The sequence below is a fragment of the Etheostoma cragini genome, chromosome 13 (assembly GCF_013103735.1).
Source record: "Etheostoma cragini isolate CJK2018 chromosome 13, CSU_Ecrag_1.0, whole genome shotgun sequence".
In the NCBI taxonomy this organism is placed as follows: Eukaryota; Metazoa; Chordata; class Actinopteri; order Perciformes; family Percidae; genus Etheostoma; species Etheostoma cragini.
The window spans coordinates 16,424,325-16,449,502 of NC_048419.1; the positions used below are offsets into that span (position 1 = coordinate 16,424,325).

General features: G+C 39.0%; 1 protein-coding gene across 3 annotated transcripts in view; it reads left to right on the forward strand.

Annotated features, from left to right (window-relative positions):
- Positions 1–4,298: 4,298 nt before the first annotated feature.
- Positions 4,299–25,178, forward strand: part of LOC117955414 (actin-binding LIM protein 3-like) — a 43,645-nt gene continuing 22,765 nt past the window's right edge. For all 3 annotated transcript variants that reach the window (XM_034889902.1, XM_034889900.1, XM_034889901.1), the window contains exons 1-4: positions 4,299–4,884; positions 7,702–7,866; positions 20,930–21,113; positions 24,667–24,779. In XM_034889902.1, coding sequence (XP_034745793.1) covers positions 4,866–4,884; positions 7,702–7,866; positions 20,930–21,113; positions 24,667–24,779 — 481 coding nt within the window. In that variant the 5' untranslated portion in view covers positions 4,299–4,865. The remainder of the gene's footprint in view (positions 4,885–7,701; positions 7,867–20,929; positions 21,114–24,666; positions 24,780–25,178) is intronic.

Genomic DNA, 25,178 nt, shown 5'->3' on the forward strand with positions numbered 1-25,178 from the left:
GCTGCCATCCTGATATTGCAGTATATGAACATCTCAAACTGAATGTGCAAATGATTTACTGATATTGACAGTTTCACTAAATTTGCAGCTGACTTGACTGATTTGTGTCTCTCATTTCACCAAAACACTGCCAGATAAAGTGTAGTATGTGGTTGTTGCCATTGTTTTTCCTCAGATAATTTGTATAGACATAAACTATATTTTCTAAAGCGTGCTATCTTTTGTCTCTTGCTATATCAACTCTCCCATCAGCTGCATGTGGTCTGATTAGCAAAAACGATGCTTCATCTTTTACAGACAACAGCCATCCTCTGTATTTCATCTGTAAAAACATAATACGACTGTAATGCACAAAGGCTTTTAAACGGTGGAAATCAATGGCCTAACTTAATCACAAATAATGGCTGCAGTTATACGGAGTATTTAAAACTCCAACAAGGCCTTATGTCATTTAAAACAGAAGGAAGGCCCCATTGTGTTTGGGGCTTTTTAATTGGCAGACAGGCTTGACAATAGGTAATTAATTATACCTTAACCAACAGACACACAAACCAAGTAACCAAGTGATTGTTTTTCTGACCCCAGTCAACTTTCGACTGATCAGCCAACCTGGAGCTCTGTGATTCTTAAAGCACATCTGAAAGACAGAAGTAGACCACAGAATATCTGCTGGGATCCTCCTGAAGGAATCAAACCACTGCTGTAGTTGGTGGTTGTAAGAAAAGTCATGACACACACCACAGACTTGTGTTCAGTAAACTGCAGTTAGACAGATTCTGTTGAGAAATGTTGCAACAACTTGTTCTTAAGTGTTTCCTTTCTTGTGCAGAAACATCAGCAGGAGATGTGAGGAAGTTTCTGTGGTTTGCCAGTGTTTGCAGGAAGTATCCTGTACATTGTTTTAACTAACAGGGACGTGAGCCAGGAGCCAGGACAGACTGTGTGTGTGGCCAAACAGAAAAGTTGTGACAAAGAAATCATTAGGATGTCAGTTTATTAAAAAAGGCATATTGTTTGGACTTGTGTTGCAGTGCAAGAGTGTAACCCTCCACCTCCCCTTCCACCTCCGGTCATCTACTCCAGCTGACCGGTCTGGAGCCTCCTTTGGTCTGGCCACCACCGATGTCAAGATACCATCGGGGGGTCTGACGGTTCTCTACCCCCATATAGATATACGAAATATTCATATAGCAATGGAGTCTAATCGCCAAAGACTTTGTATATTTTATTGAGCCGAACAATAAACCTCATTTGCATATCTGCAAACATGTCTCTCCTGATTGAATTATGTTACCTGGTTTCTGTTCTGACATTTCACTAACATAAAACACCTCCACACTCTTCAGTGCTCTGTTTTTCATGAATATTGTCTTAATTTGTACTGCCACCCACTGGTGTTTTTATTTAGCTACAGATAATTGGCATGTTGTGGCTTTGTGCTTAACTGTTGTCACTGAATCATGTCTTGATACTCTGAGTTTCAGGAGACAACAGGTTGTCGTAGATAATTGGAAAAATAATACATATAAATTTACAATATAAATTTCATTTTAGGGTGGATTCTTCCTATATTCTCGGAAGGGTTATTAAACAATTATTAAAGTGACATGCAATGAGATGAAATAACCATTTCGGTTAAAGTGGCCCACAATAAGGCCACATTTAAATGACTATTAAGTGCCAGTGTCAACACTTTACTGATTGGAATATTGCAGGCATATTTCACTGAAGCACAAAGGACCAACAAAATTCCAAATTACAAACACATATAAAATCCCAATATAGGGCCAGAAATTACCCCCCCCCCCACCATATGCAGCCTGTTACATCCCCCATAGGTGAATGTGATCAATGTGTTAATATGTGGTGTACAGCTCCCAAGGCTCTGTGGGCCTCAGCTCATGGTCCTCCTCTTCCCTCAAGGTATTGGTTGGGGAATCTGGACCGCAGCCAATCACAGTCCATCTGCTGGTTATTAAAAAATGCTAAAGAGCTGCACATAAAAGCCTCTTTTGCTATTTACATCCAGAGTATTGTGTATTGTGAGCTTTTTTTGATCAGTCGTATGTGGCTGATCAAAAAAAGATATATATATAAATCTCTTTTGCATGTTGTCGGGCTAATGTCATACATGTAGTAGTAATTTAGCTATTACATTTTCTTATCAATTGTATTAAGTATCCTGTTTCCCATTTATATTTTTATAAAAATTGTGTGGGTCTCTTTTGCTTTAATTCCGGATTCTGTCTGTGTCCTTTCTTCATACTCTCACTCTGCGTTGCTCTGGACATCTAGCAAATACAATTAAGAGAATGTCTTGAAACCTTTTTTTCAAATTTTGTTAAGTGTTTAAATAAAAAATGAAAACTTATTGCTGTGTGAAAGATCAATATTTCTCCTTATCACATTATAAAAGATATGTGCAAGCTAAGCAGAAACTTCGAAGATGGAGCTGTCTCCAAATAATAATATAATTCGGAAAAAAGTTCTATAATTACATCTACATTTAAATTAATAATGCTATTGTGCACAGTGTCTATCATTCCCCTTATCACACTTTTACTGACATGACTCTTTTATAGTAACTCTCTAATGTATTTGAGGTGTACAGTAGCTGTTGCGTGTTGCACTTTAAGCTCTTCCTCAATCTCTGGTCTGGAGCCTTGTGGTAGGGCCCCATCTTAAATAGAAAGATTAGAATAAAAACTATGTAACTTATACGGTATGCTGTATTTTATACTGCTAAAAACGCACTAAAACAATTGAACACTAGTGTGGCCATTTCTTAACCTTACTTCCTGGTTTGGTTCCTTCATAACAACTACGGCCACTAGAGCACAGCGCCAGGTCGTACATGCACAAACGATGAAAGTTTCTCGGAGAAGGACTGTCTTTAATATTAATCACCTCTCTTTCTGTGTTAAAAGTCTAGTTAAATTATGTTATTCTGTATATGTGAAGGTATTTAATCCTTTTAACTAGTAATACTTAATACTTTAATAATGTATGCTGAACAGCCTGCAGAGTTAAACAAATTTAAAGTCATAACAACTAATTAAAAATATAAGTTCTGAAACTCGCAAATTGAAATCGATGTCCGAAACCACAGATGAAATGACATCCATCCCTCTCAAACACTACATGTGACTTACCTTGGGCAAGGTTAGAACCTGCAGCTCCTGGTGCCAGTCAGCATCATTCCACCCTGGACCATCTCCATGGATGACGAAAAATGAAACATCATCTTCATCAACCTTCAGAGACACAAAGTTTGTCTTTTCCTTCTGGCGCCCCTTAAACCTCAAACCAATAATCTATTAAAAACATCTTAAATGTGCAGATAATCCTTCAAAAAACCCTTTATCCCTTTCCAAGACGTAAGTGATAACCAATCAAAACCCTTTAAGATAGTGTAATACATTTATCTATCCACTGAAAAACGTGAAACCTTCTTCACAGATGTCAACTGAGAGTGTGAAGTTTAATCTTAATTGAAGCTCAGATGGAAAAGAAACTGCTTCACAATCTCAGGGTTGTGGGTTCAAATCCCACCCCTGCTATGTGTTTTTTTTTTCTGTTTCCTTAAGTATTCCCTTATTGTATAGTGCCTGTGCCTGAACTCATTAAAATGCCTCAGGAGAGGAAATCTTCTTTTAGGACGAAGAGTAAAAACATTTTATCAACTCACCAAACAGGAAGTGACTCATAACTCTCAGAAAACGTCTCAAAGGAGTTTGAAACTGCTGATGTTTTCAACCACAGGTGTGATGGGACACTTCTTCTGGCCACGCCCTTACCTGCTGTGCACGTCCCTGCCCCTTGCTAAGAAGCCCCTTGGGAAAGAGCCACCACTGTGTGTTGATCAATCAAGTTTATTCAATCAAGTTTATTTGTACAGCCCTTTACAATAGCCGAAAGGTACCCAAAGTGCTTTACAACAAAGCCATAAAACAATACATAACACATACAAAACATGCAGATACAATCAAAAGTGCTGTAGTGGTGCAGCGCTGCAGGACATTAAAAGCCTTCCAGAATTGCTAAGAAAGGAGCAGACAGAAGGAGGACACCTAAGAGACAGTATTTCCTTAGTCAGAATTAAATGCTAATTTAAAAAAGATATGAAATTAGGTTTACGATTGTAACTTTTTTAGGGGTAATTTATTTTGTATATGGTTTTATTTCTACTCAGTGCTGTTCATTTTTTGCCAGGGCTGTATTGTGTATATAATATATTTTAACAGCTCTCCCCGAGTCACATTTTTACTTCCGTAGGTATACTAGTTAGACTGCTGTAGCCTACGTCCAGGTTCGGCTGGCAGCTCAGCGCTCAGACGCCATGTGGCGCTCTCTCACCATGAGAGGAGCTCGTCCTGCCCGCTACGCTCCGATAGCTCCGAGTCTGGGAAACCTTCAGAAACTCACCACCCAGCACTTCAGCCTTCACACCGGAGCGCACAGGCGTGCTGGCGTCCGCGGGAACGCACTGTCCAGGTTAGGATGGACCCCTCTGCACCGAACCAGAGGACCGCTGGGGGTCGTTGGGTTGGAGAGGCAGAGGCTGGAGGCGTGAGGGGGAGGAGGAAGGAACAGTCAGTTTCGATTTAATTCCTTAACGGCTCCCTTTACGCAGGGTGGAGAGGTACAGTAGTCCACCGTCTGGCAGTGTAATCCGCTTGACGGGAGGAGCAGGGAAACCCTCTCCAGACAGAGACAGAGAGAGGGAGGGAAAGATTTAAGTCGGACAGGGGCAGAGAGAGTTGACAGGAGTGCTTGTCAGATTTTGAGCTTTTTTTCTGGTGCTGAAACCTCATTGGAACTGACTGATTGACTCTGAGGATAATGCAAGCGGTTTGAATTCCATCATGAGTGGACCGACAAATGGTAAGCCTAGTGTGTGTCATATGTGCAGGATAAGTGTTTGTGCTGGGGAGTTTAAGGTGCACACGTGTAAGCTATGTGTGTTTGCAACTGCTTAATCAATAACACAGTGTCCTGGGAGAGTTAACCTAAAGTAGAAATACACAGCCCTTAACTAAGAGTATTGATCATTGACTTGTTTATTGATACTACATTTCATCATGTCATTAGCTGGCTCTCTGTCAATGAAGGCTATAACCCGAGGCTGATGACATGTATTGATAGCTGACAGCATTCATCAGTATTTTCATCCTTTTATGTTTGAGATGATTGTAAGCAGCGTGGACTGATAAAAGGCTAGATCTCTGTGGATCTGATATCAAACAGAGATTCCTCCACTGGAAAAAGTCCCACAGTCACAGGACCCAATAAATTCATCCATCATGTAGTTTCATAAATGTGTGGGAAAATCAGTAGGCCCTATAGCAATCAATAGTAGTCAAGTAAGGAAGTCAGAAGAGCCTGTGATGGCTACTCGGATATTTCAGAGAGAAGAAAAGAAGCCGGATGTCCGTTGAGAGCTGGCAGACAAAGCGGCACATCTTTGGTCTAAACTCTGCCAGGCACATATTAAAATGTCTCAATGTCTAAACATAGAACCACATGATGCAGTGTTGTTATTAATGTGAAACTACTAAATCCTAAAATCTTTTTTTTCCGACAATAAAAACAAAGTGGCTCTGCAAAAATGGGAGAATTGTAGCAAACAGAGGTGACATTATTTCAAATTCATTTTTACAAAAGAATGTAAATTCAGGATGTGGCATGTGAGATGTTTTGTCTCCCCTAGTGTAGCACACCCTCATAAAGTAAGACAAATTGACCCTTATCAGCAGTTGTTTTGGTGTTGTAGACCAGTGTTCCCAACCTGGGGGTTGGGACCCCCAAATTGGTCACAATATAATCTGTTGGGTTGCCAAACATATATTTTTAGACGTTCCTCTAGTCTTTGCTTTGTCATGTAAATTATTGGAAAAATGTACCTGAATACAGTTTATTCAGATAAAACCAGAAAAGATTAGGGCTGACCAGGCCATAGAGCAGTGGATCCCAAAATGGGGGTCGGGTTCCCCCATGGGCTCACAAGATAAATCTAAGCGGCCATGAGTTAAATGATTTGGTACAAAACGGTTTTCAGGTTTTTTATGATAAATGATTTTACTCATGAGTTACTGGGTAATTAAAGAAAATGAAACCATCTAGGATTTGGTTGAAGAGGCCACCTTAGAGCAAGCACGTGGGCGCACGCACACACACACACACACACACACATTGAAGCACATGTTTATGTTGTCACCTTCAATCAATTACATAAACTAGAACATACAGCATGTCTAATAATAACAAACACACAAAATAACATGCAGTTTCTCTCTCTCACTCTAATGCACGTGCACATACGCATGTACGCACACACATACACACACACACAGGTGGCTTTCTATGTCTGTGGTTCCAGTCATTGTGCTGCCATCTGGCTACAGAGCCAATGCCAGCTTTTGTGGTGCACATACACACACTTACGCACACACACTCACTAACACATTCTGATGATCCAATTAGTTAGGAAATATTTTTGTTCCAGTTTTACCTTCTCTCTCTATCTCTCTCTCTCTCTCTCTCTCTCTCTGTCCTGAAAACCTTTACAGATCCACAACTCTTTCTGTCTCACTCCCGCTGTCATCAGTTTAGCCTGTCTGTGTGTTTGTGTGAGTGGGTGTGTGTATGGGTGTGGGTGTGTGTGTGTGTGTGTTCTGTAGTTACATAATACTCTGAGAGGCAGTAGCAATACAGTAGATGTAATGGAATCGAATTTAGTAGAATACAGTAGAATTGTTTGCCAGTTTTATAAGCAAGGATGAAACAGCCCCATGTGCCTGTTGCTGTCTTTCATAGTGTGTGTTTGTGTTTGTCTGTCATGTTCTGTATGCATATTTTAAGATTTAAATTTCCGAATTTCATGGGTACAAGTTGCAATGCACAATGCAAGTATGAGTGTGCTGTCCACTCTGATTTCCATTAATGGAGAAAAAGGAAAGTACTGGACATAGAAGTGAATAGAGAAGTAAATAGTAAGTATAACTATACAAATAGTGTACTACATTAATGTAAATGTGTAACATGCCACATAATTACAAACTAGTAGGGTACAGTATATGAGTAGCTGTATGTGTCATTCGAACTATAAGATACTGAAGGCCACAAGCAGTTTGAAATGTCTCAACCAGTTAATGTCTTTCTTGACACCTGTCTCTCTCTTAAGCCGCTAACTTGTAATGAATGGTTATAAGTCGTTCGGATTTCCCTGGCAGAGTAACAGCCTTTGCAGAAACAACTAACAAAGTCAATCACTAAGCTTTCTCCATCCACTCTAAATCTTCAGTCAAGTGTGTGATCATGTTTGTATTTGCTATTGTGTGTCTATTTAATTGTGTGTTTTTGGCTTATTGATCCAGCAGGATTTCTTTTAGGGGGGTTAACAATTCAAACAGTTGTACTAATGTTTGAGAAGGGTCAATTTATGGATCTGATTTGTTTCTACCTTGTAGTTTATACATAAGACAAACCTTTAGAAGCTGTTTTCTGATTCATTATACATTCCAGCTTGTGTTTAACTGTCACATGTTCTGGTAACAAGACACTTGCATGGGGAAAAAAAGCATCAGATCCTTTATATTTTTGTCATTCCACGTTTTATCACTTTGATCAGATGTTTGAATTCAGACAAAAAGAAGGGCTTCACAGTGACAATAAGTGGCATGTATTTGATCTTCTTCTCAGTTCAGTACCAGTCTGGGGTTTATGGAGGAAACAACAACAGCAGCTCTCCTCTCTCCAGCCGTGGAAATTCGCCCATCATGTGTGAGCGCTGTGGGGAGGTGTGTCGTGGGGAGGTGGTGCGCGTCAAAAACACACACTTCCATGTTCAATGCTTCACCTGCCAAGGTAAAAAGCCGCCACACAACACACACACAAACATGTTTCCATACAGTATATCCAATGCACAGGCACACATACTGACTTCCATTCTCCACACGTTTTATATTCTTTTTCTATCTTGGACTATTGCCTGTGTTTCCATGTGTGGCTTCCATCTACATGAATTTGCATAATTAAATATTAAATAATTAGCAGTACTCAGACAGGAAGGAGCCGACACAATTGAATCAATGATAGCTTCGCTGAAATATAAGCTAGGATCAAAGTTATGTCAGTTTTTATTGGAGAAAAACATTCAGTAATTTGACAAAATCTAAGTGACACGTAATATCTCCCCAGTGAGCGGACATTGGGGAGATCTTTGATCATTAGAGGCATTGTAATAATGTCTAAATGAGATAACAGCCACTGCAACGTAATTATGGAAGTTCACCGGGGGAGCAATCAGTACACATTTAATGTCTAAATACCAAAAACAAAGACTTGGATGGGTGAGGTGCAGTAAATGGGGTGTAGGCCCATTATGAAAGTTAAACTTGTTACTCACGTATCTTACGCAGATCTGTATGTACCGGTATGTTTGCTTTCCTGCTGACAGTTAGATGCGAAAAATATAGTGATTCCACTCTCATGTCTATAAGCTAAATATAAAGATAGAGCGAGTAGCAGATTAGCTCAGCCCTCCATAAAGACTGGAAGCATGGAGAAACGCCTAGCCTGGTTCAGTCTAAAGTTTACAAATTCTGCCTACCAGCAGCTCTAAATCAACAGTTACCATGTTGAATCTCGTTGGTTAATTCCACACACGAGCAGAAATATAAAAAAGTATAGCTATTTTCTCTTTCTTTGAGCCCCACCTTAAAAAAAGGTATGTAAAACCGTGCAACTGTTAATCTTAAACATGGGAAAGAATAGTGGAAATAGAATAGAAGGTTTGAAAACTGGGAAAGCACAAGTCAAAATGGCATTTGTCTATATATTTGTGTGTGTGTGTGTGTGTGTACATGTATGATTATTTATGTGTCTGTGCATGTTTGAGCCCCGCCAGTGAGCAGGTGGGACACAACGCACAAATAGAGTTCTGGAGTCAGCAGCTAGTATAGCAGTACAGTCAGCGGGTTTTCAACCCGTAGTCAGACTCCAACCAGCTAACCTCCTTTCACAGCCCAGGACCTACACAGTCCCAAAGCATGCTGCAAGACAACGCCGTTTTTACATTGCATGAATGAACTCAGCCACAAAGCAACAAAGAGGTGTGTTCTCTATTTATGATTTATGTCATGTTACATCTCAGATCTTAAAAATAACCTAAGCCAATCAACTGCTTTGTTTGTTTGGTTGGTTGGTTGAAGAATTTATTCTCTAATTGACTTAATATCTGCCCATCAAAGGCAGATATTATTACACTCATTCCTTCTGCCAGGACACAAGCTAGACGTATTGCCAGAAGTGTTCTCTCTTTGATATTAAATTGATTATTCTTATTGACAATAATTGATCTTGCAGAGTAAGCTTAATGACTGCGCGCTAATGGACTGAGGGCTGAGTTGACTTCTGCTGATGAAGTGAACAAAAAACAAATTGTAAGGTTTTGGCACACAGGCGTCTTATTTAGTTCTAATGTTTTCCTCTTCTCTCCTCCCCTCTCTATCGCACTCTTGTCTCACATTCTTTGTAGCTGTGAATGTCAAAGCTTTACGATGCATCTTTGTTTGGTAAACGGTGTAATCTCCTGTTAGTGAGGCTATTAGGGTTTGATGAGAGACTGTTTTTAAGGAGAGATTTAGGAGAAATGAGAAATGGAAACAGATGGGCAGAGTGAGACTGATGAGACAGCAAATTTAGGTGGTATCTAATCTATTTTCTGTTTTTGTTTTAGCTTTTGGCAGCATACAGTTAAGATTCCCTCACATTAGATCAGTCAATCAGCTGTTTGTCACTGGGGCTGGGCAAAGTATTCAGTACTTTATAGGCAGTAACAAAAAAAAGAAATAAGGCAAGTATTGAATGTCAAAAAATGCCTCATTATTCAATACCCAATTTCAGTATCTTAAAAAGGAAATTAAAACATTTGTGTCGTAATCTGTAATGTTGTAATTTCTTTTTGTTTATCAAAATTGGATTAAAAAAAAGTATAGTTTAGGAACCGGTATCAAAGTTATGGTATTGGTATCGGTACCGGTGTCGAATGTTTTGAACGATACCCAGCCCAATACCAATGAAGTCTAAGTCACTAATAAGACAAAGAAAAATGCAACCCTGCATCTTTCTGCTAAAATCTCTTTTAAAATATGCACATTCATACATTTGCCCTCATTTTAAAGCAAATTATGCCAGTTTTTGAAATAGTACAATATGTCCAAGTCCTGCTGGGTATGCAAATATTCAGTTGTAACGACTCAATTTGTCAGACAAATGTTAATACTTAACAACTACAAACCCCATTCCCTAATCTCTACCACTGTAGAAAAATACACATTGTGGCACATAATTGTACTGTTAATACCAACCACTCCCTCAGTTAGACTGTACTCTGGTAAGATTTTCCCTCTTTCTTCGCTCATCTCTTCTTCTTTGATCCATACATCCTGAATACACTAATTCAAATGCAGAGGAGCTACAGCAAGGAAATCCATCCCATGTTGATGATGCGAATAAATGAGGGAAGACATTGACAGGACAGCAGACGTGCGCTGGATCGACAGATCGATAGCCTCATTGATACCTCCCCCGGGTCCCTCTGTCTCTACTTCCACATCCTCCTCCCCTCACTTGGCTCTCTGCTTCCCTTTCTACTTACATATGATGCCTTCTCTTGTGCTCCTCCTTAATCTCTCCCTTGACTCCCATCTAGCCTTTCTTCTCTTTTCTCCCCGTCTCGTCTTAGCCTTGTGTCTAAAATAATCCTCTCCTCTCCCTTTTTGGCATCAGAAAATTGAGCCATGTATCATCCGTGACCTTACACCATCCTTTTTGTAAAGAATAAAATCATTTGTGGCGAAAAAACGGATAAATTCTTCCAAATAGTCCGATTTTCACAGTGCATTGAAACACTTCAATCCCATTTTTGGAGACTTTTGTGAAAGAGTCTCTCCTCAAAGATGATTTACAACACAAACACTATTTTGATGGATTGCACAACTACAGAGTCTTCACCTTCTCACAGAATATAAAACATACGCTGTATTCTTCTTCTTACTTACAGCAAAGCCTGACCCACTTTGGTTTGAAAGTAGTTTTTGTTTCAGTAGTGAAACATACCAGCAGTGTATTTTATCAGTATTAGCGTACGCTCAGCCGTACAGACAGTCACGGATGACTCTTTCTTCACAAGAGGCTTCAAGGACAAACTGGGCATTAACCGCTGTATCAGCTCAGCTGTGCAGCACTCTTTTGTGTGTCTCCTTGTGGGAGATTGTGCTGGTGTATTTCTGTGCACACTTGTATGTTTTTCTGTGTAGTTGTTTTTTTGCACCGTCTTCATGTACATCCTTTCTTTTTGAAATCAGTTATTTCTTTGCCTATTTCTTTTGTTTTCCAGACCCTTTGCTTGCGCCACTGGCAGTAAACAAAAAAATCATTATCTGTTGTCTTTCTGCCAAGTGTGTGTGTTTGTGTGCATATGTGTCCAGACCTTAAGCACTTCAATTTAATTGGCTACAAATCACTGTTAACAGATGTAGAAGAAAAGTATTTAATGAATCTTTTTTCCAGAAATATCAAAACTACTGTTACATGTACATATTTTCAGTGTTCCGTCTATGATAAACAGTTGGCACACATACAAACAACACAAAGCTGTCACAAATCTTTGAACAGTGTTACCCTTCAGTCCCTACCTGCAATATGGATTTGCAAAAGGTGTGCTCAAGCATTTTGGAATGTCCATCCCTGACAACTTTCTATTTCTTGTAACATCTGGAAGCTGTTACTTAGAATTTCTGACAGTTCAGGGTTATAAAAAAACCTTTCAGTGTACCTCCAGAATATGTCCTAACCCGTGACTCCAGCCAAAATATCAGCAATGATGGTGCCATTCACCTCTTACTGAGCCACCATGACGGCTTTCAAATGATAAACTTCTCTGTCCTTTAATTTCATAATATGGCCTGAATTATTTCTCCCCTGAAATCTCTTTTGATCATTATGTCTGCCTGGTGAGAGTAATTTATAATATATAAATAATTTTACTAAGTTATACCAGTCGGGTCCCTACACAGACTAAATAGGTCTGTACGGCACATTGAGTCAGAGTGGAGGCTGGATGACTATCTAGATGGCTGTTGACGGTTAGAATGGGCGATATAGAGACAATCAAATATCACAACATTTTTGACCAAATACTTCGATATTGATACCGCAACAATATTGTGGTGTGTTATATATTCACTATAATATTTACACAATGAGATTTTTGATAAATAATCATCAGCAGGCTGGATGTAATGACTAAGTGGGTAAAGGAAAATAACAATAGAACAGTTACAACAGTCTGCTAAGTTAAGAAAAGGACATCACTTTACTGTAATGCAGCCTTTAAAAGCAGGGTAAGACAACACTTATGCCATATTACGATATCCAAAATCTAAGATGTTATCTAGTTCTAGTTGACAATCATAAAAATGCTGTTTCTCTCTCTGCCCCTGGATCAAGCTTCCAGCAGAAACCATCACCAGTTTTAGTTGGCTTGAATCAATGCGGCAAATTTAGCATTAACGATAGTTCCTAACAACAGTTTAATGTAATGTACAAAATAGGGTAGCACTCATAGTTGATTCATTATTATATACAATTGGACTCAATCATGGTGTATATGACTATTCTGCTGACTATTCTATATGACTATTCTGCTGAAGGAATCGTGCTGATTCAGCACTCAGAAAAGACTGAATGTAAACAAAAATGCATCAGGGTTTAAGACAACGCGTGGGGTCAGGGTGAGGTCATAAGGTCTTTGACAGATCGGGTATAGAGGCGACTGACAAGTCTTTGACCTGTTTGAACATTAAGCTGTAGTCAGCAAGTTCAAGTGGCTGGTGTAAGACTTGTCCCGTCTGTCCCTGAAAGACAAAAATACAGAGGGAGCAAAGGATGGAAGCAGGCGGCATACTCATTTTGATTCTGGGAGTTCTCTTCTGTAGCATTTCCCGCTTCTATTATAATTACATTGTAAATCTGCAAAATTTTACTTTTAGCCTAATGAAATTACTTTGGCTCAAATACACTTTTGATATAATTCTTAGTCTATATCCATGACGTTCCACTCCGGGATTGCTCTGCTCCTGCGGGAAATCCCGCCGGATGTCCTTCTTTTCGACTGGATGTCCATTACCTTCAGCTTTCCTTGTGTTGGAATTTAAACTCTGGTGGATTTATGAGGACTGTGGTTAACTGCTGTGTGGACTAGCCAATGGGAGACTATAAAATTCCTAAATGGTTTTGAGAGGAATTTGGCTCTGAGTTGGTACCTTATTTCATCATAACAGATATCATAGGCCTGTCGACATACTAGGCCCTACTTGATCTATTGCATGATTTGGGTCTGTTAACGAACTAGTTAAACTGAAATGGGTTAATGCCAATCTAATATAGATGCACTGACAGCAAAGCCTTCCACAGCTATGCTTTGGGCAAAATGTTAACGTTTGCATGCTAATATGATCACTGTGACAATGCTAATTTGTCCTGTTGTTTACCAGAGTTATGTTTACAATGTTTACCATCTTTATTAAGTGTGTTATATGTAGTATGCTAGCATTTGCTAATAACATGAGCTACAGTTTTATAGACTTAGTGACATTTTGACAATGGTGCTACATGAAAAGTGAAAATCAGTTCTTACAGTTAATTATGAGGGAAACAAGAATGTCTGTTTAAAATCGTATTGCAACTAATTTATCCAACAGTTGCTCACTTGTTGACTTTTCAGTCTGAACCAAAGTGGTGGACCAACAATATAGTCCCTAGAACCATGTCGCTAGCATGGCTAATAATGATAGTGTAATAAAAAAACTGTACAATATGCATGAAAACTCTGTAGTGACTAGCTAAACAGATCGAAACTAAATTTAAATATTACTTAATGCTCTTCCTTGGTCAAATCATGACAACAAACTGTATATAACCCAGGTGAATATTAAAACAGGATACCATTAAGCGCAGACTGTACATGTCCATGCATGGATCTTGTTCTGTGATAGACGTTTTTTAAAAATGGCCTGTGATCTAAACTGTGTAAATGTAAACTGAAATGGGTTAATGCCAGTCTAATATAGATGCACTGACAGCAAAGCCTTCCACAGCTATGCTTTGGGCAAAATGTTAACGTTTGCATGCTAATATGATCACTGTGACAATGCTAATTTGTCCCATGGTTTATCAGAGTTATGTTTTTTTTAAATGGCCTGTGATCTAAAAATCCAAATATACCAGAGGTCCCTCCAGAGACCGCCAAGCCTCAACAGCTCCCTCTATTTCCTGTTGCCTCCCCATCTTAATAGATCTTCTCCTTCAACAGTGATGAATGTGTGAATGCTATCAGCGGAGTGAGAACAGATAAAAAGGACCTGGCTATGGTCCTCAAGTGTGTGTCTCTGGGGAAAAAGAGTGTTTCTGTGTAAGTGAATTTGCATATATCATGTTGTCGCAGCTGACTAGAAACCACATAACTCCATCTTTTGAATCCCAATGGATAATTAGAAAAAGGACTGGCTGCCTTGCTGGACATAATTTCTTTTTCTCAACAACAAATATTTTTTGCAGTACACAATTGCTTAGCTCTAACTCTTTCACTGTAAACAGCTTTACTCTCCGTCAGACTGATAAAGGTCAGGCTGGCATTTTACAGTTGTTCAACAATGACTTCGCCATGACAAGATACAATATCAAAGACGGAGGAGATACTGTACAGCATTTCTCGTATTAGAGAACAATGTCCCAGTTTTTCTCAACAATTAGAATAAAGTAATTGTATCGTCTTCCGGCTAATGAAATCATTTGGTTATAAGACAATAATGAAGATGAACTTAACAGCATTACATCTGTGTTGAACATTACCATTAGACAAACATTTCAACATGTATAAGGGAGGGCATAAGACGGGAGGTCTCCAGGCTGCAGCCATACCAGACTCAAATATCCTTTTCGGTCCTGGTGATTATTTGTGAAATTGTGCAAACGACAGCCTTTTCAAGTCATTTGAGAAGTAAGGAGTGGTAGCATGGAAGCTCCCAAATTAATGCTCGTCTGAGAAATGGAATTTTGGATAGCGTTCAACTTCGGCAGCTTTACCTATGCTAAAATATACAATGACTAAGGAAGACTAGTGACGAGTCCATAGCAACCAGTTCACATGATGAATTTTTTATTACCCAGTCTTCTTTGTTGAATGGTCTCAATGTTTTTATTGTTTTATTTCATGGGAATACTAGTTTACTAGAGGAGTAGCTTAGTATTTGAAGCAATGCAAGGAGCATTTAGTTTCCATGCTTATTGTGTTTCCCTAGCAATGTTAGTGAGTAAATCTACTGAAATGGCCACCATAACAGTGGAGTGTGATGTGTAAGATTAGAAATAGAAGTTAGTCATGTATGTCATGGTTGTAAAAAAATAATTGCTATCTGTACATTTTTGCAAAGTGTAAACCTGAGCAGAAGGCATCAGTAAATTGCTGGGGGGGTCATGCCATTTTTCCAATTATTTTGGACGGTCATAGAAAAATGTATTATTAGTAAAGGATCAAGTCTTTTTTGACTAAAGACCCCAGAACTCCTCTGGTAGCACCTTAAGTAAAAAATGAACATTTCCCTACACAACTTTACAAGATTATACATCTCAAATGGAATTAAATACTGCCATCGCATGGCTGCATGCTCTTTGGTCTTCATAAAAGCCTCCTAAAGCCTTAAAGAAAATCAAAAGATTCATGTCTTTGTCTCCAGGCTTTTGGCAAGAAATTCTTCACTTCACTTAAATGCAGAGGTGGAAAGTAACACAACCCATTTACTCACATTACTGTATTGAGTAGTTTTGAATTTTTCACTACTTTTGAAGTAGTTTTTAAAATCATATTTTAAAATGAACTTGATTATGTTTTAAGCGAAGTAATATATTTCGCTACATTACAAATCCCATCCGTTACGGAGTTAAAAATAAAAACTTTGACTAATGAATAGCGAAAGGAAGAAAAATAAATCGTGCCTGGAACCACTCCAGCAGCCATCGTCAAATGCCTTCTGGTGTTCAAGCATTTACAGCAGGTAATATTACACAGGTAGAACAACCCCCCCGTATTGTATTTGCATACCAGGATTCTGTAGAGCGATGCCCACGTTTCACCCACACACAGCTGAGCTGCGATGTGTGTGTGTTAAAACACGCAGTAGCCTACCTGACTGGTAAGGAAACAAAGAAGATTACCAATGACTGCTGGGACAAATGAACTCACACTAGTCGCGTTACTGTAACTAAGTAGGCTACAATAAAACCTTTGTGAGTAAAAAGTCAATAGCCTACTTATCAATGCATTCACCTATACAGACATAAACATGTAGAAAGTGATATTTCTGCTCAGTCCACTCATCAACCGCACTGTTTTACACAAACACAGCTCTACTCTGCAAAAAGACGAACAAGCAAAAACAAAAGCTGCCAGTTTGCAGTCTAACTGTTTGTCTTGATTACCGGGAATCTTGACATTTTGAAAAACTCTTGTAAAGTTAACTGCTGGCTAAATCCACCGTCCTCCCCGCTGGAGCAGTAAATCTATGTATGCATTAAAACTTGTTTTGCACGTGAATGACGTGATGTTATGTTTGCCTTCTTCATTCTTGATGATGATACTGGTTGTATTCATTGCAACAGCATCATTTCATTGCAAATGAGGCATACATGACAAAGGCATAGCCTGCTCATCAGTCCATTCATCATTAAACCTGGGCTTTTCCACGTCACCTTTTTGCTTTAGCCTCTTTGACAGTGACACGTTTACCTCACAACAGCTGTTTCTTTCTGCAAGCTTTTTCCACCAGACAGGACGCTGCATACTACAACCATGTTTCAGTAATCACAGACTTTAACCATCACTCCTCGATGAACTGCCTCCTAGTCTGAGATCTTTTTTTCTATTTAAAGAGCCAGTTATCATTATGGAATGTCCATGTTTTTACGAGTTTGCTCACAATAATACATGTAAAAGAAATATCATTTATCCACTAAGAAAGTGAAAATTTTGAACAAGAATAGGCATATTAGGGATAACTTTATTTTATTTTATTTATTTGAAAGTCCGGCTCCCGGAGTTTCTGCTTAGCAAAATTCTGGCCCTTGAAAAAATGTAGTTGATGACCCTTGCACTACAGTGACAAATGCTCAGCATTTAGGCTGCCTACCAGGCTCAAAACATGTTTTATGGCATTGCTAATTTTTGTCTTGCACCAGTAACCCGTAGAACAATGTATGTAGGGCAATGGCTAAATGAATAATCTAATCTAATAATCTAATTAGCTCGTCCTGGCTACTTAGGTGTGTAGAAGCTAGCTGCTAGTCTGGGCTGTGAACATTAGTCAAATGTATCAGCAGTGTGAATGGAGAGCTCTGTTTTTTTGGAGATGATTGTAGCATGAAATGTCACATGTGTATGTGTATACATTTGTATATATGTTCATACTTTTATATAGATTTTTCTTTAATTATAAACAAAATAATTTTGGATTCATGACCCCTTGATCTATTTTCACTAAATGGAAGAGATCCCCCGCCCCATTTTACAGTTTCCAAAAAAATGTAACTGAGTAACTTTTACTTTAAGTACATTTTAAATGAACTACTTATTACTTTCACTGGAGTAATTTTTCAGATAGGTATTTTGTACTTGAGTAATATTTCATAAAAGTATTGGTACTTTGCGTACAATATTTTAGTACTTTTTCCACCTCTTCTTAAAGGTTGCTTCACTGTCTTTATGTCTTCCGGTTGTCTCCAATAGACACATAAATTAGGCAGCAAGACTGCTTGTCTTGCTCTACCGTGTTTCTCTCTTGGGCTCCCTCTCTCCCTCTTCTCTCTGAGCCACTTAACACACTGACTTGGATCAGATCAGATCCATTCACCCCACCGGGTTTAGAGCCATTAGCTTAATTAGCGGTCAGGCATTCAATTCACTGTCAGATATGTTGATCCGTTGGCTGCCTTTCAAATGTCTAACTTACAGTACATCCACATTGTATCAAGGTGCAGTGTATACCTCCAGTGTCTCAGCCTGTACAATACTTTATAATATTATATAAGTAATATCATACTGACATTATGGTGCTGACAGTGAAAGCACGAGTGATTCAATTCATTTTGGGGAAATGGATTACAAAATAATCTGTATACAATAATAGAATATAGGTTAGTTGTGGCCCCCGAATGGCTGTTATAAAGTCTGTAAAACACTTTTTGGGAGGTAAGAGTTCCTGCCTCCTTGAAAGATGGAGCAAATCATTGTCCAGCACTGTTTTAAACTGTCTAACCAACCAGCTCAGCAAAGGCCTCATCACCCTCAGCACAGCTGCACCCAAAGCAATCATTTGGCTGAAGGACTTTGCATTTGCTAAATAAGAGCTATACATCATGCTGTCACTATACATAGTAAACACAGTGTGTGCACTCACCTGTGTCTTTTTGCCTGGACTTGCATCTATCACACACTTGCAGAAACTACAAAATCAGGTTTACACGCAGGCACTTAATGTACCATATTCTTATTTGCAAAGACAACCATAACATACTGAAACAAATTAACAGATTAGATGGTTACTGGTCTTATCCTCAAAACCAGATTAGAGTATTAACCCTTTAGAGGTCAGAAAGAACAACAGATTGCACTCTCAACAACCCCACCCCCATGACCACCACACACACACACACAAGTAAAATACTGGCTACGTGCGCTTTTTACTACTGTCCAACCAAGGTGAAACCTCTAAATCAAGGTTCAAGGTTCTTTATTAATCTTTTTTTGGGGGGGAATTTTTAATTTTTAGTTTTCATACATTTCTGTGGGTCATCATGATTAGGTTCCAGGAAGTACATCAAACAAAGGCGAAACACAACAACAACACACAAAAACTATTTCAAAATGTCATCAAAATAAAGGTTCTTTATTAATCATGTGCACTACAATAACAAAAGTAGCCATTGGCAATGAAAATCTTAGGCATCATTAAATAACTAAAAGTAAAAACACACAAGTAAAACACAAGTAAAGTGTTTTACACAATCCACCTTCATCTGCTGTCTCGGGTCGCGGGGCAGCAGCTCCAGCGGGGGACCCCAAACTTCCCTTTCCTAAACCGCATTAAGCAGCTCTGACTGGGGGATCCTGAGGAGTTCCCAGGCCAGGTTGGAAATATAATCCCTCCACCTAGTCCCGGGTCTTCCCTGAGGCCTCCTCCCAGCCGGACATGCCTGGAACACCTCACCAGGGAAGCATCCAGGAGGCATCCTTACCAGATGCCTGAACCACCTCAACTGGCTCCTTTAGATGCAAAGTAGCAGCACCTCTACTCCGAGCTCCTCACGGAGGACTGTGTTTCTCACCGAATCTCTAAGGGAGACGCCAGCTACCCTCCTGAGGAAACCCATTTCGGCAGCTTGTTCCCTGGATCTTGTTCTTTCGGTCATGACCCAGCAAGAGAAATTGAATTTAATACCGCACCCGCTGCGCCGATTCTCCGATTAATCTCCCGCTCTATTGTCCCCTCACTTGCGAATGACCCCAAGGTATTTAAACTCCTTCAATTGGGGTAAGAACCCATTCCCTACCTGAAGAAGGCAGGGAGGCTGTTCCTCCCATTCACACCTTGCCAAGTAGTGTTTTACACAAGTAAAAGCTAAATCTGAATCTAAAAAATAATTATATAAGTGTGTGTGTGTGTGTGGGGGAATAAACAGGTAGGTGAAAGTACAGTATATAAAGATAAAGTGATGGTTTAAGGTGGTGACTAAAGGATTAACATGGCAGGCAGGGGTGAGCGGTGGGAGCAGGTGATTGTGGATGAGATTCAGGTGTGCGCTGGCATCAGCAGAAGGGAGAGTGGAAAAAAACCAGCAGGGACAAACAGGCAGGCCAAGAGAAAACACAGATAGAAAAATAGTGAATAAAACAAATATTCACGGCCAGCCGGACCCAAACCTTTACACATTTATTTGATAATATTTGACAAAAGTTTGATGAAGGAAAGTTTGTGGGCATGATTTGTCTTGATTTGCAATAGGCCTTTGATACTGTAAATCATGCAATACTGCTATCAAAGCTGCAAAGTATAGGCTTAAGAAATACTGCGGTAAAATAGTTCATCTCTTACCTCACTGGAAGAACTCAAGTTTGTGATGTTGAAGGGACCATATCAGATCCTCAGGATATTAATTGTGGTGTGCCCCAGGGTTCGATCCATGGCTCCTTTTTATTTTTATCAATGACATGCCAGCTGTGGTGAGATGTAAGCTGCTTTTATATGCTGTTGACTGCATTACTGGTCTCTGGGAGTGATTGCAGTTAGATTGAGAAGACTCTAGGTAAGAAATTAGAACAAATTCACTTAAGGTCATATGTAATGGCACTGAAATAGTGTCTTAAAAAAATATAACATATCTAGGGTTAAAATAAGAGCAGTCATTGACCTGTAAATCTATTGCTATGATCTGTGATTTACTGATTTTGGAATGCTCTTGAACCCTGGATAATTTGTGTTAAATGCTATTGTCTTTGCCCTGCAATAGGTATTTATGTGTAAAATGTTTTTAACACCAAGGACCATGTTGGAAATAGGTATTCACACTTTAACATGTTATCCTTTGGGTTACGTTGTCTGTTAAATCCAAAATAAATCAAATTAAATCAAAAACTGATCAAATGTATTGAGTTAGGCATTGAATGGCTTATAATAACAAATACATGATGCATACAAACTAAAGTTTCTTTAGTAGTGTGGAACGAGTTCATAAAGTACAGTTTTCTCTCCTTGAATTTCTTAGTAATAATGTGAGCTGATTCTGTTGTTTTTTTCACTCTTGGTGTTTCCAGTGTGTGGCTGCAATCTAGTGCACTCTGGTTTCTTCCACCACTCTGGCGAGTACATCTGTACAGCAGACTACCAGCGGCTCTATGGGACCCAGTGTGACAGCTGTGAGCAGTACATCACTGGGGAGGTAGTATCTGCCCTGGGGAGGACATACCACCCACACTGCTTTGTCTGCAGCATCTGCAGGTAATTGTGTGTATAGCCACAACATACTATATTTCTTGCCTAATTTTTAGAAACATAATTTTTTATGCTCTGTGAATTCATTATAAATATTGAAATACATTACATTTAAAATAGTATGGTTGGTATTGGTAGGAGTAATAGTAGAGTATTGGAACTGAAATGATTTAAAATTATTTTTAACACTATTGTTTACAGCTCTACGTGTTCCTCCTGTGATCTTGTTGAAATATATTCTATTCTTTATTCATGCGTATTCAGGGATCCGCTTGTCGCTGCTTCATTCGTAATTTGTGACTACAGAAAGAAGAATAGCAAATGAGATTCTCACAGAGCACCACTTACTGTGGTATAATAACTTGACAAGTCTGTTTACAACTTTAAAATTAAAAGGAGATGATGTATGCATACTGCGGTGATGTTTGGTTTCACTGACCATTGTACACCAAAACTACTTAAGAATCTCGACAGTCCTAAGAAACACTTTAGGTAATGTTTTAATTTAAACCTTCACAGTCAGTAAAACTTGTTGTAGCTTATTAAAAGTAACAAATCAAAAATTATTGCCTGGGGCCTTTGTCAGGTTTGTCCTTAAAGTACTTTACTGAAAATATATGGCAAATGCATTGCCAGGTTTTGGACACATACTTTAAAAGGAATTGTTAATGCCATCTCAAGAGGTACTCCAGTGATTTTAGCATTACACTTCCATAAAGTTTGGTAAGCTTGTCAGAGACAGATTTATAAAAGAATGATCAAAATTCCAAGCGGCTATCCTGACTTTTAGTTCCTAGTAACAACCTAAAAAGCCTGGATTCTACACTTCGCTTAATGCACCTGATGGCATCTTTCATTTGACCCTGTCTGTCGGATAAATTCCCACATTTTTCAAACTCCACATTACATCACCAGGCTTATTTTTTTCAGACTTTAGAAAGACATAGAATACATTTTATAGGCTTGGCAAGTTTGATTAGAAATCACATCCAAGAGCAAACAAGTTACAATTTGAAATATTTAAAATATTAATATTTGATGTAGAAGATGTGCTTAGTGTCTGGTGTAGTTGGCTGATCTCACTTTATTTATTAAACATCATGAACTTCTGTAGTATTGGCTTCAGTACAGTTTTTTCAAAGCTGGATTGAATATGATAAAAGGGATTGCTGAATGAAATGTGGCTTCTGATAAGTAAAGGAAATATATAAACTTTCAGTCAATGTGTTAGATGTAGAGATGTATCATGAGGTTTTGGTTTGCTTATAGTGACAGTTTTTGTAGTGTGTGTGTGTGTGTGTGCCAACTCTACTGAATTACTGAATAAGAGCACACTGTACTAAGATTGCAAAGGAAGTTTATTCGTTTTGAAAATGTCTGTGTCAGCATATTGCAATAATGTAATAATAATAATAATATTATGTCTCTCAAATGACTTTTTTCTCTGATGGGTGCAGAGTATAAAACTCTTACCAGAACACATACAAATAGCATAAAGGGATGGGCAGTATATTGATTCTGGCTTTATATGCGAGGGACATCAGCCAGACAATTTGACTATGTAACTTTCCTACAACTAAACAGATATTGCAAAAAGAATTGTTGTTATCTATTTTTTCCATGTTGCCCAGCTATAGCAAAGTATATTTACTTTAGCACAGTTGCTGCACCATAGTAATTTCAATTCAATTTCAATTTTATTTATATAGCGCTAAATCAGCGCTAAATCTCAATCACAATCAGTTATGTCATTCCGCTTACCAGAAAGAGCAGGTTTAGACCGTACCCTGATGTTATTTACAGAAACCCAACAGTTCCCACCAAGAGCAAACACTAGGCGACAGAGGCAAGGAAAAACTTCCTTTTAAGAGGCAGAAGCATGGCTCAGGGTGGGCGGTCATCTGCCTTGACCGTTTGGTGGTGAGAGAAGAGACAGAGAGAAAGAGAGAGAGAGAGACACAGACAGACAGACAGAGACATGGAGAATTGTAGCAGAGGGTGTTGAGCAGGAACATAGAGGCAGCAGGTGACTCCAACCACAGATCCAGAGTCAGAAACACCTGCAGGAAGCGATAGGAGGAGAGAGGAGAGGGAAGTGAGAGCACAAGACTCCGGGGGCGAGAGAGCACAAGACTCCGGGAAAGGGAAGAAATTGAGTTAGTAACATGCATTAATGGAATGAGGTCGCATACAGATGGAGAGGGAGAAGAAGAGAGAGGTACTCAGTGCATCATGGGAAGTCCCCCAGCAGTCTAGGCCTATAGCAGCGTAACTAAGGGATGGTTCAGGACTCTCCTGAGCTAGCCCTTACTGTAAGCTTTATCAAAGAGGAAAGTCTTAAGCCTACTCTTACATGTGGAGACAATGCCTGCCTCCTGAACCCAAACTGGAACCTGGTTCCACAGGAGAGGACCCTGATAGCTGAACACTCTGGCTCCCATTTTAGAGACTCTAGGAACCACAAGTAACCCTGCATTCTGGGAGCGCAGTGCTCTGGTGGGGCAGTTAGGTACTATGAGCTCTTTAAGATAAGATGGTGCCAGTAAAGAAGTTTGTTATCAGGTACCAAGTCTAAATTTATCAATATGGTCCAAATAAATGTGAAGTACAGCCTTGTCACTAAAGTTACACACACAGGATGGAAACCTGTTATCAAACTCTTTTACTGACAGGATTTTTTTTAAATATACTGTATAAAGTTTATATCATCACTAAATAATTATTAGTCTTTTGAAATATTCTAACAATATTAGAAATGTTCATGCAGAATGTTTCTGAGGCGACTGTAGAAGAGCAGCGACCACTTTATCATTTCTCAGACTGTGTGTTGCAGTTTTCTTTATTTCTACCAAAGAAGTTTTGGAAATCTCGGCTGTGATCTGGACAGAGATTTATCTACCATGGTAAAATTTTGATATAGCAGTGGCAGGTGCTAACCTCTTCCCTCACACTGGCTACAGCTGAGCCTCAGGCTAAAAGACATTTATTGTATCTCTTGATTTATACTTTATGACCTTTTTGTATTAATATTTCAATCTGGTAAAATACATTTTAATGTGGTTTTGTAGATGAGAAATAAGACATTACAATATCAGGTGATGGTAAATTGTGTAGAACTGAGGGTATAAGGTTGACACTCCACCACTGTTTCATTGTTTGGGAAGAATCTTGGATACTCAAGCTCCATTGATTTACTATACATTTTCTCAGTGGGGAATTTGAGAAAAAGTGTAGATACTTGTATAATTCCCATTGCTGTAGGAGTAAGACTGTCTTGTTATTTTAAATGTACAGAGGAAAAAAAAATCTCCAACTGGTGTCTAATCAAATATATATATATATATATATATATATATATATATATATATATATATATACATATATGCACAGATAGATACTGTACCGCTAGGGGGTAAGAGGTGAAATCATAGATGGGTGAAATGCATGCTTTTTGTTAATTTGGGTGAACGGAACCGAATACAATTTCTAGAATGCCACATCTGTATAGCTTAATTGAAATCTTTTGTGTGGGTGTGTGTGTGTGTGTGTTTGTTCTCAGGAGTCCGTTCCCAATTGGAGACAGGGTGACCTTCTGTGGGAAGAAGTGTGTGTGTCAGCAGTGCTCACACACTCTGAAAAGCGACAAGCCCGTCAAGGTCCACGGACCAAGCTGTAAGAATCAAACACACACGAACATATGCACATATTCACATGCAAACCGCACCATACTTATACTGTAAATTTGGGAAATTTAAGGTGAATATTAGTAGGGATAATACAATACAAGGTGTGAAAGCTTCTGTGTTACCATAGCTGTCTGCCAGCAATCAGTTAAATTCAAAATTTGAGTCATTGCAGTGCTTTGGAATAAGTGTTATTTCTCATCTCACAGGCCCACTTACAGTACTGACATTGGAGGCATCTGATTGTCTTCTTCAGTCAGTTAAATAGCTAAGGTGTAATTTTGCTTCTCCAACAAATGAGGAAAACAAGCTGAAATACAGTGGGTACGGAAAGTATTCAGACCCCTTTAAATTTTTCACTCTTTGTTTCATTGCAGCCTTTTTCCAA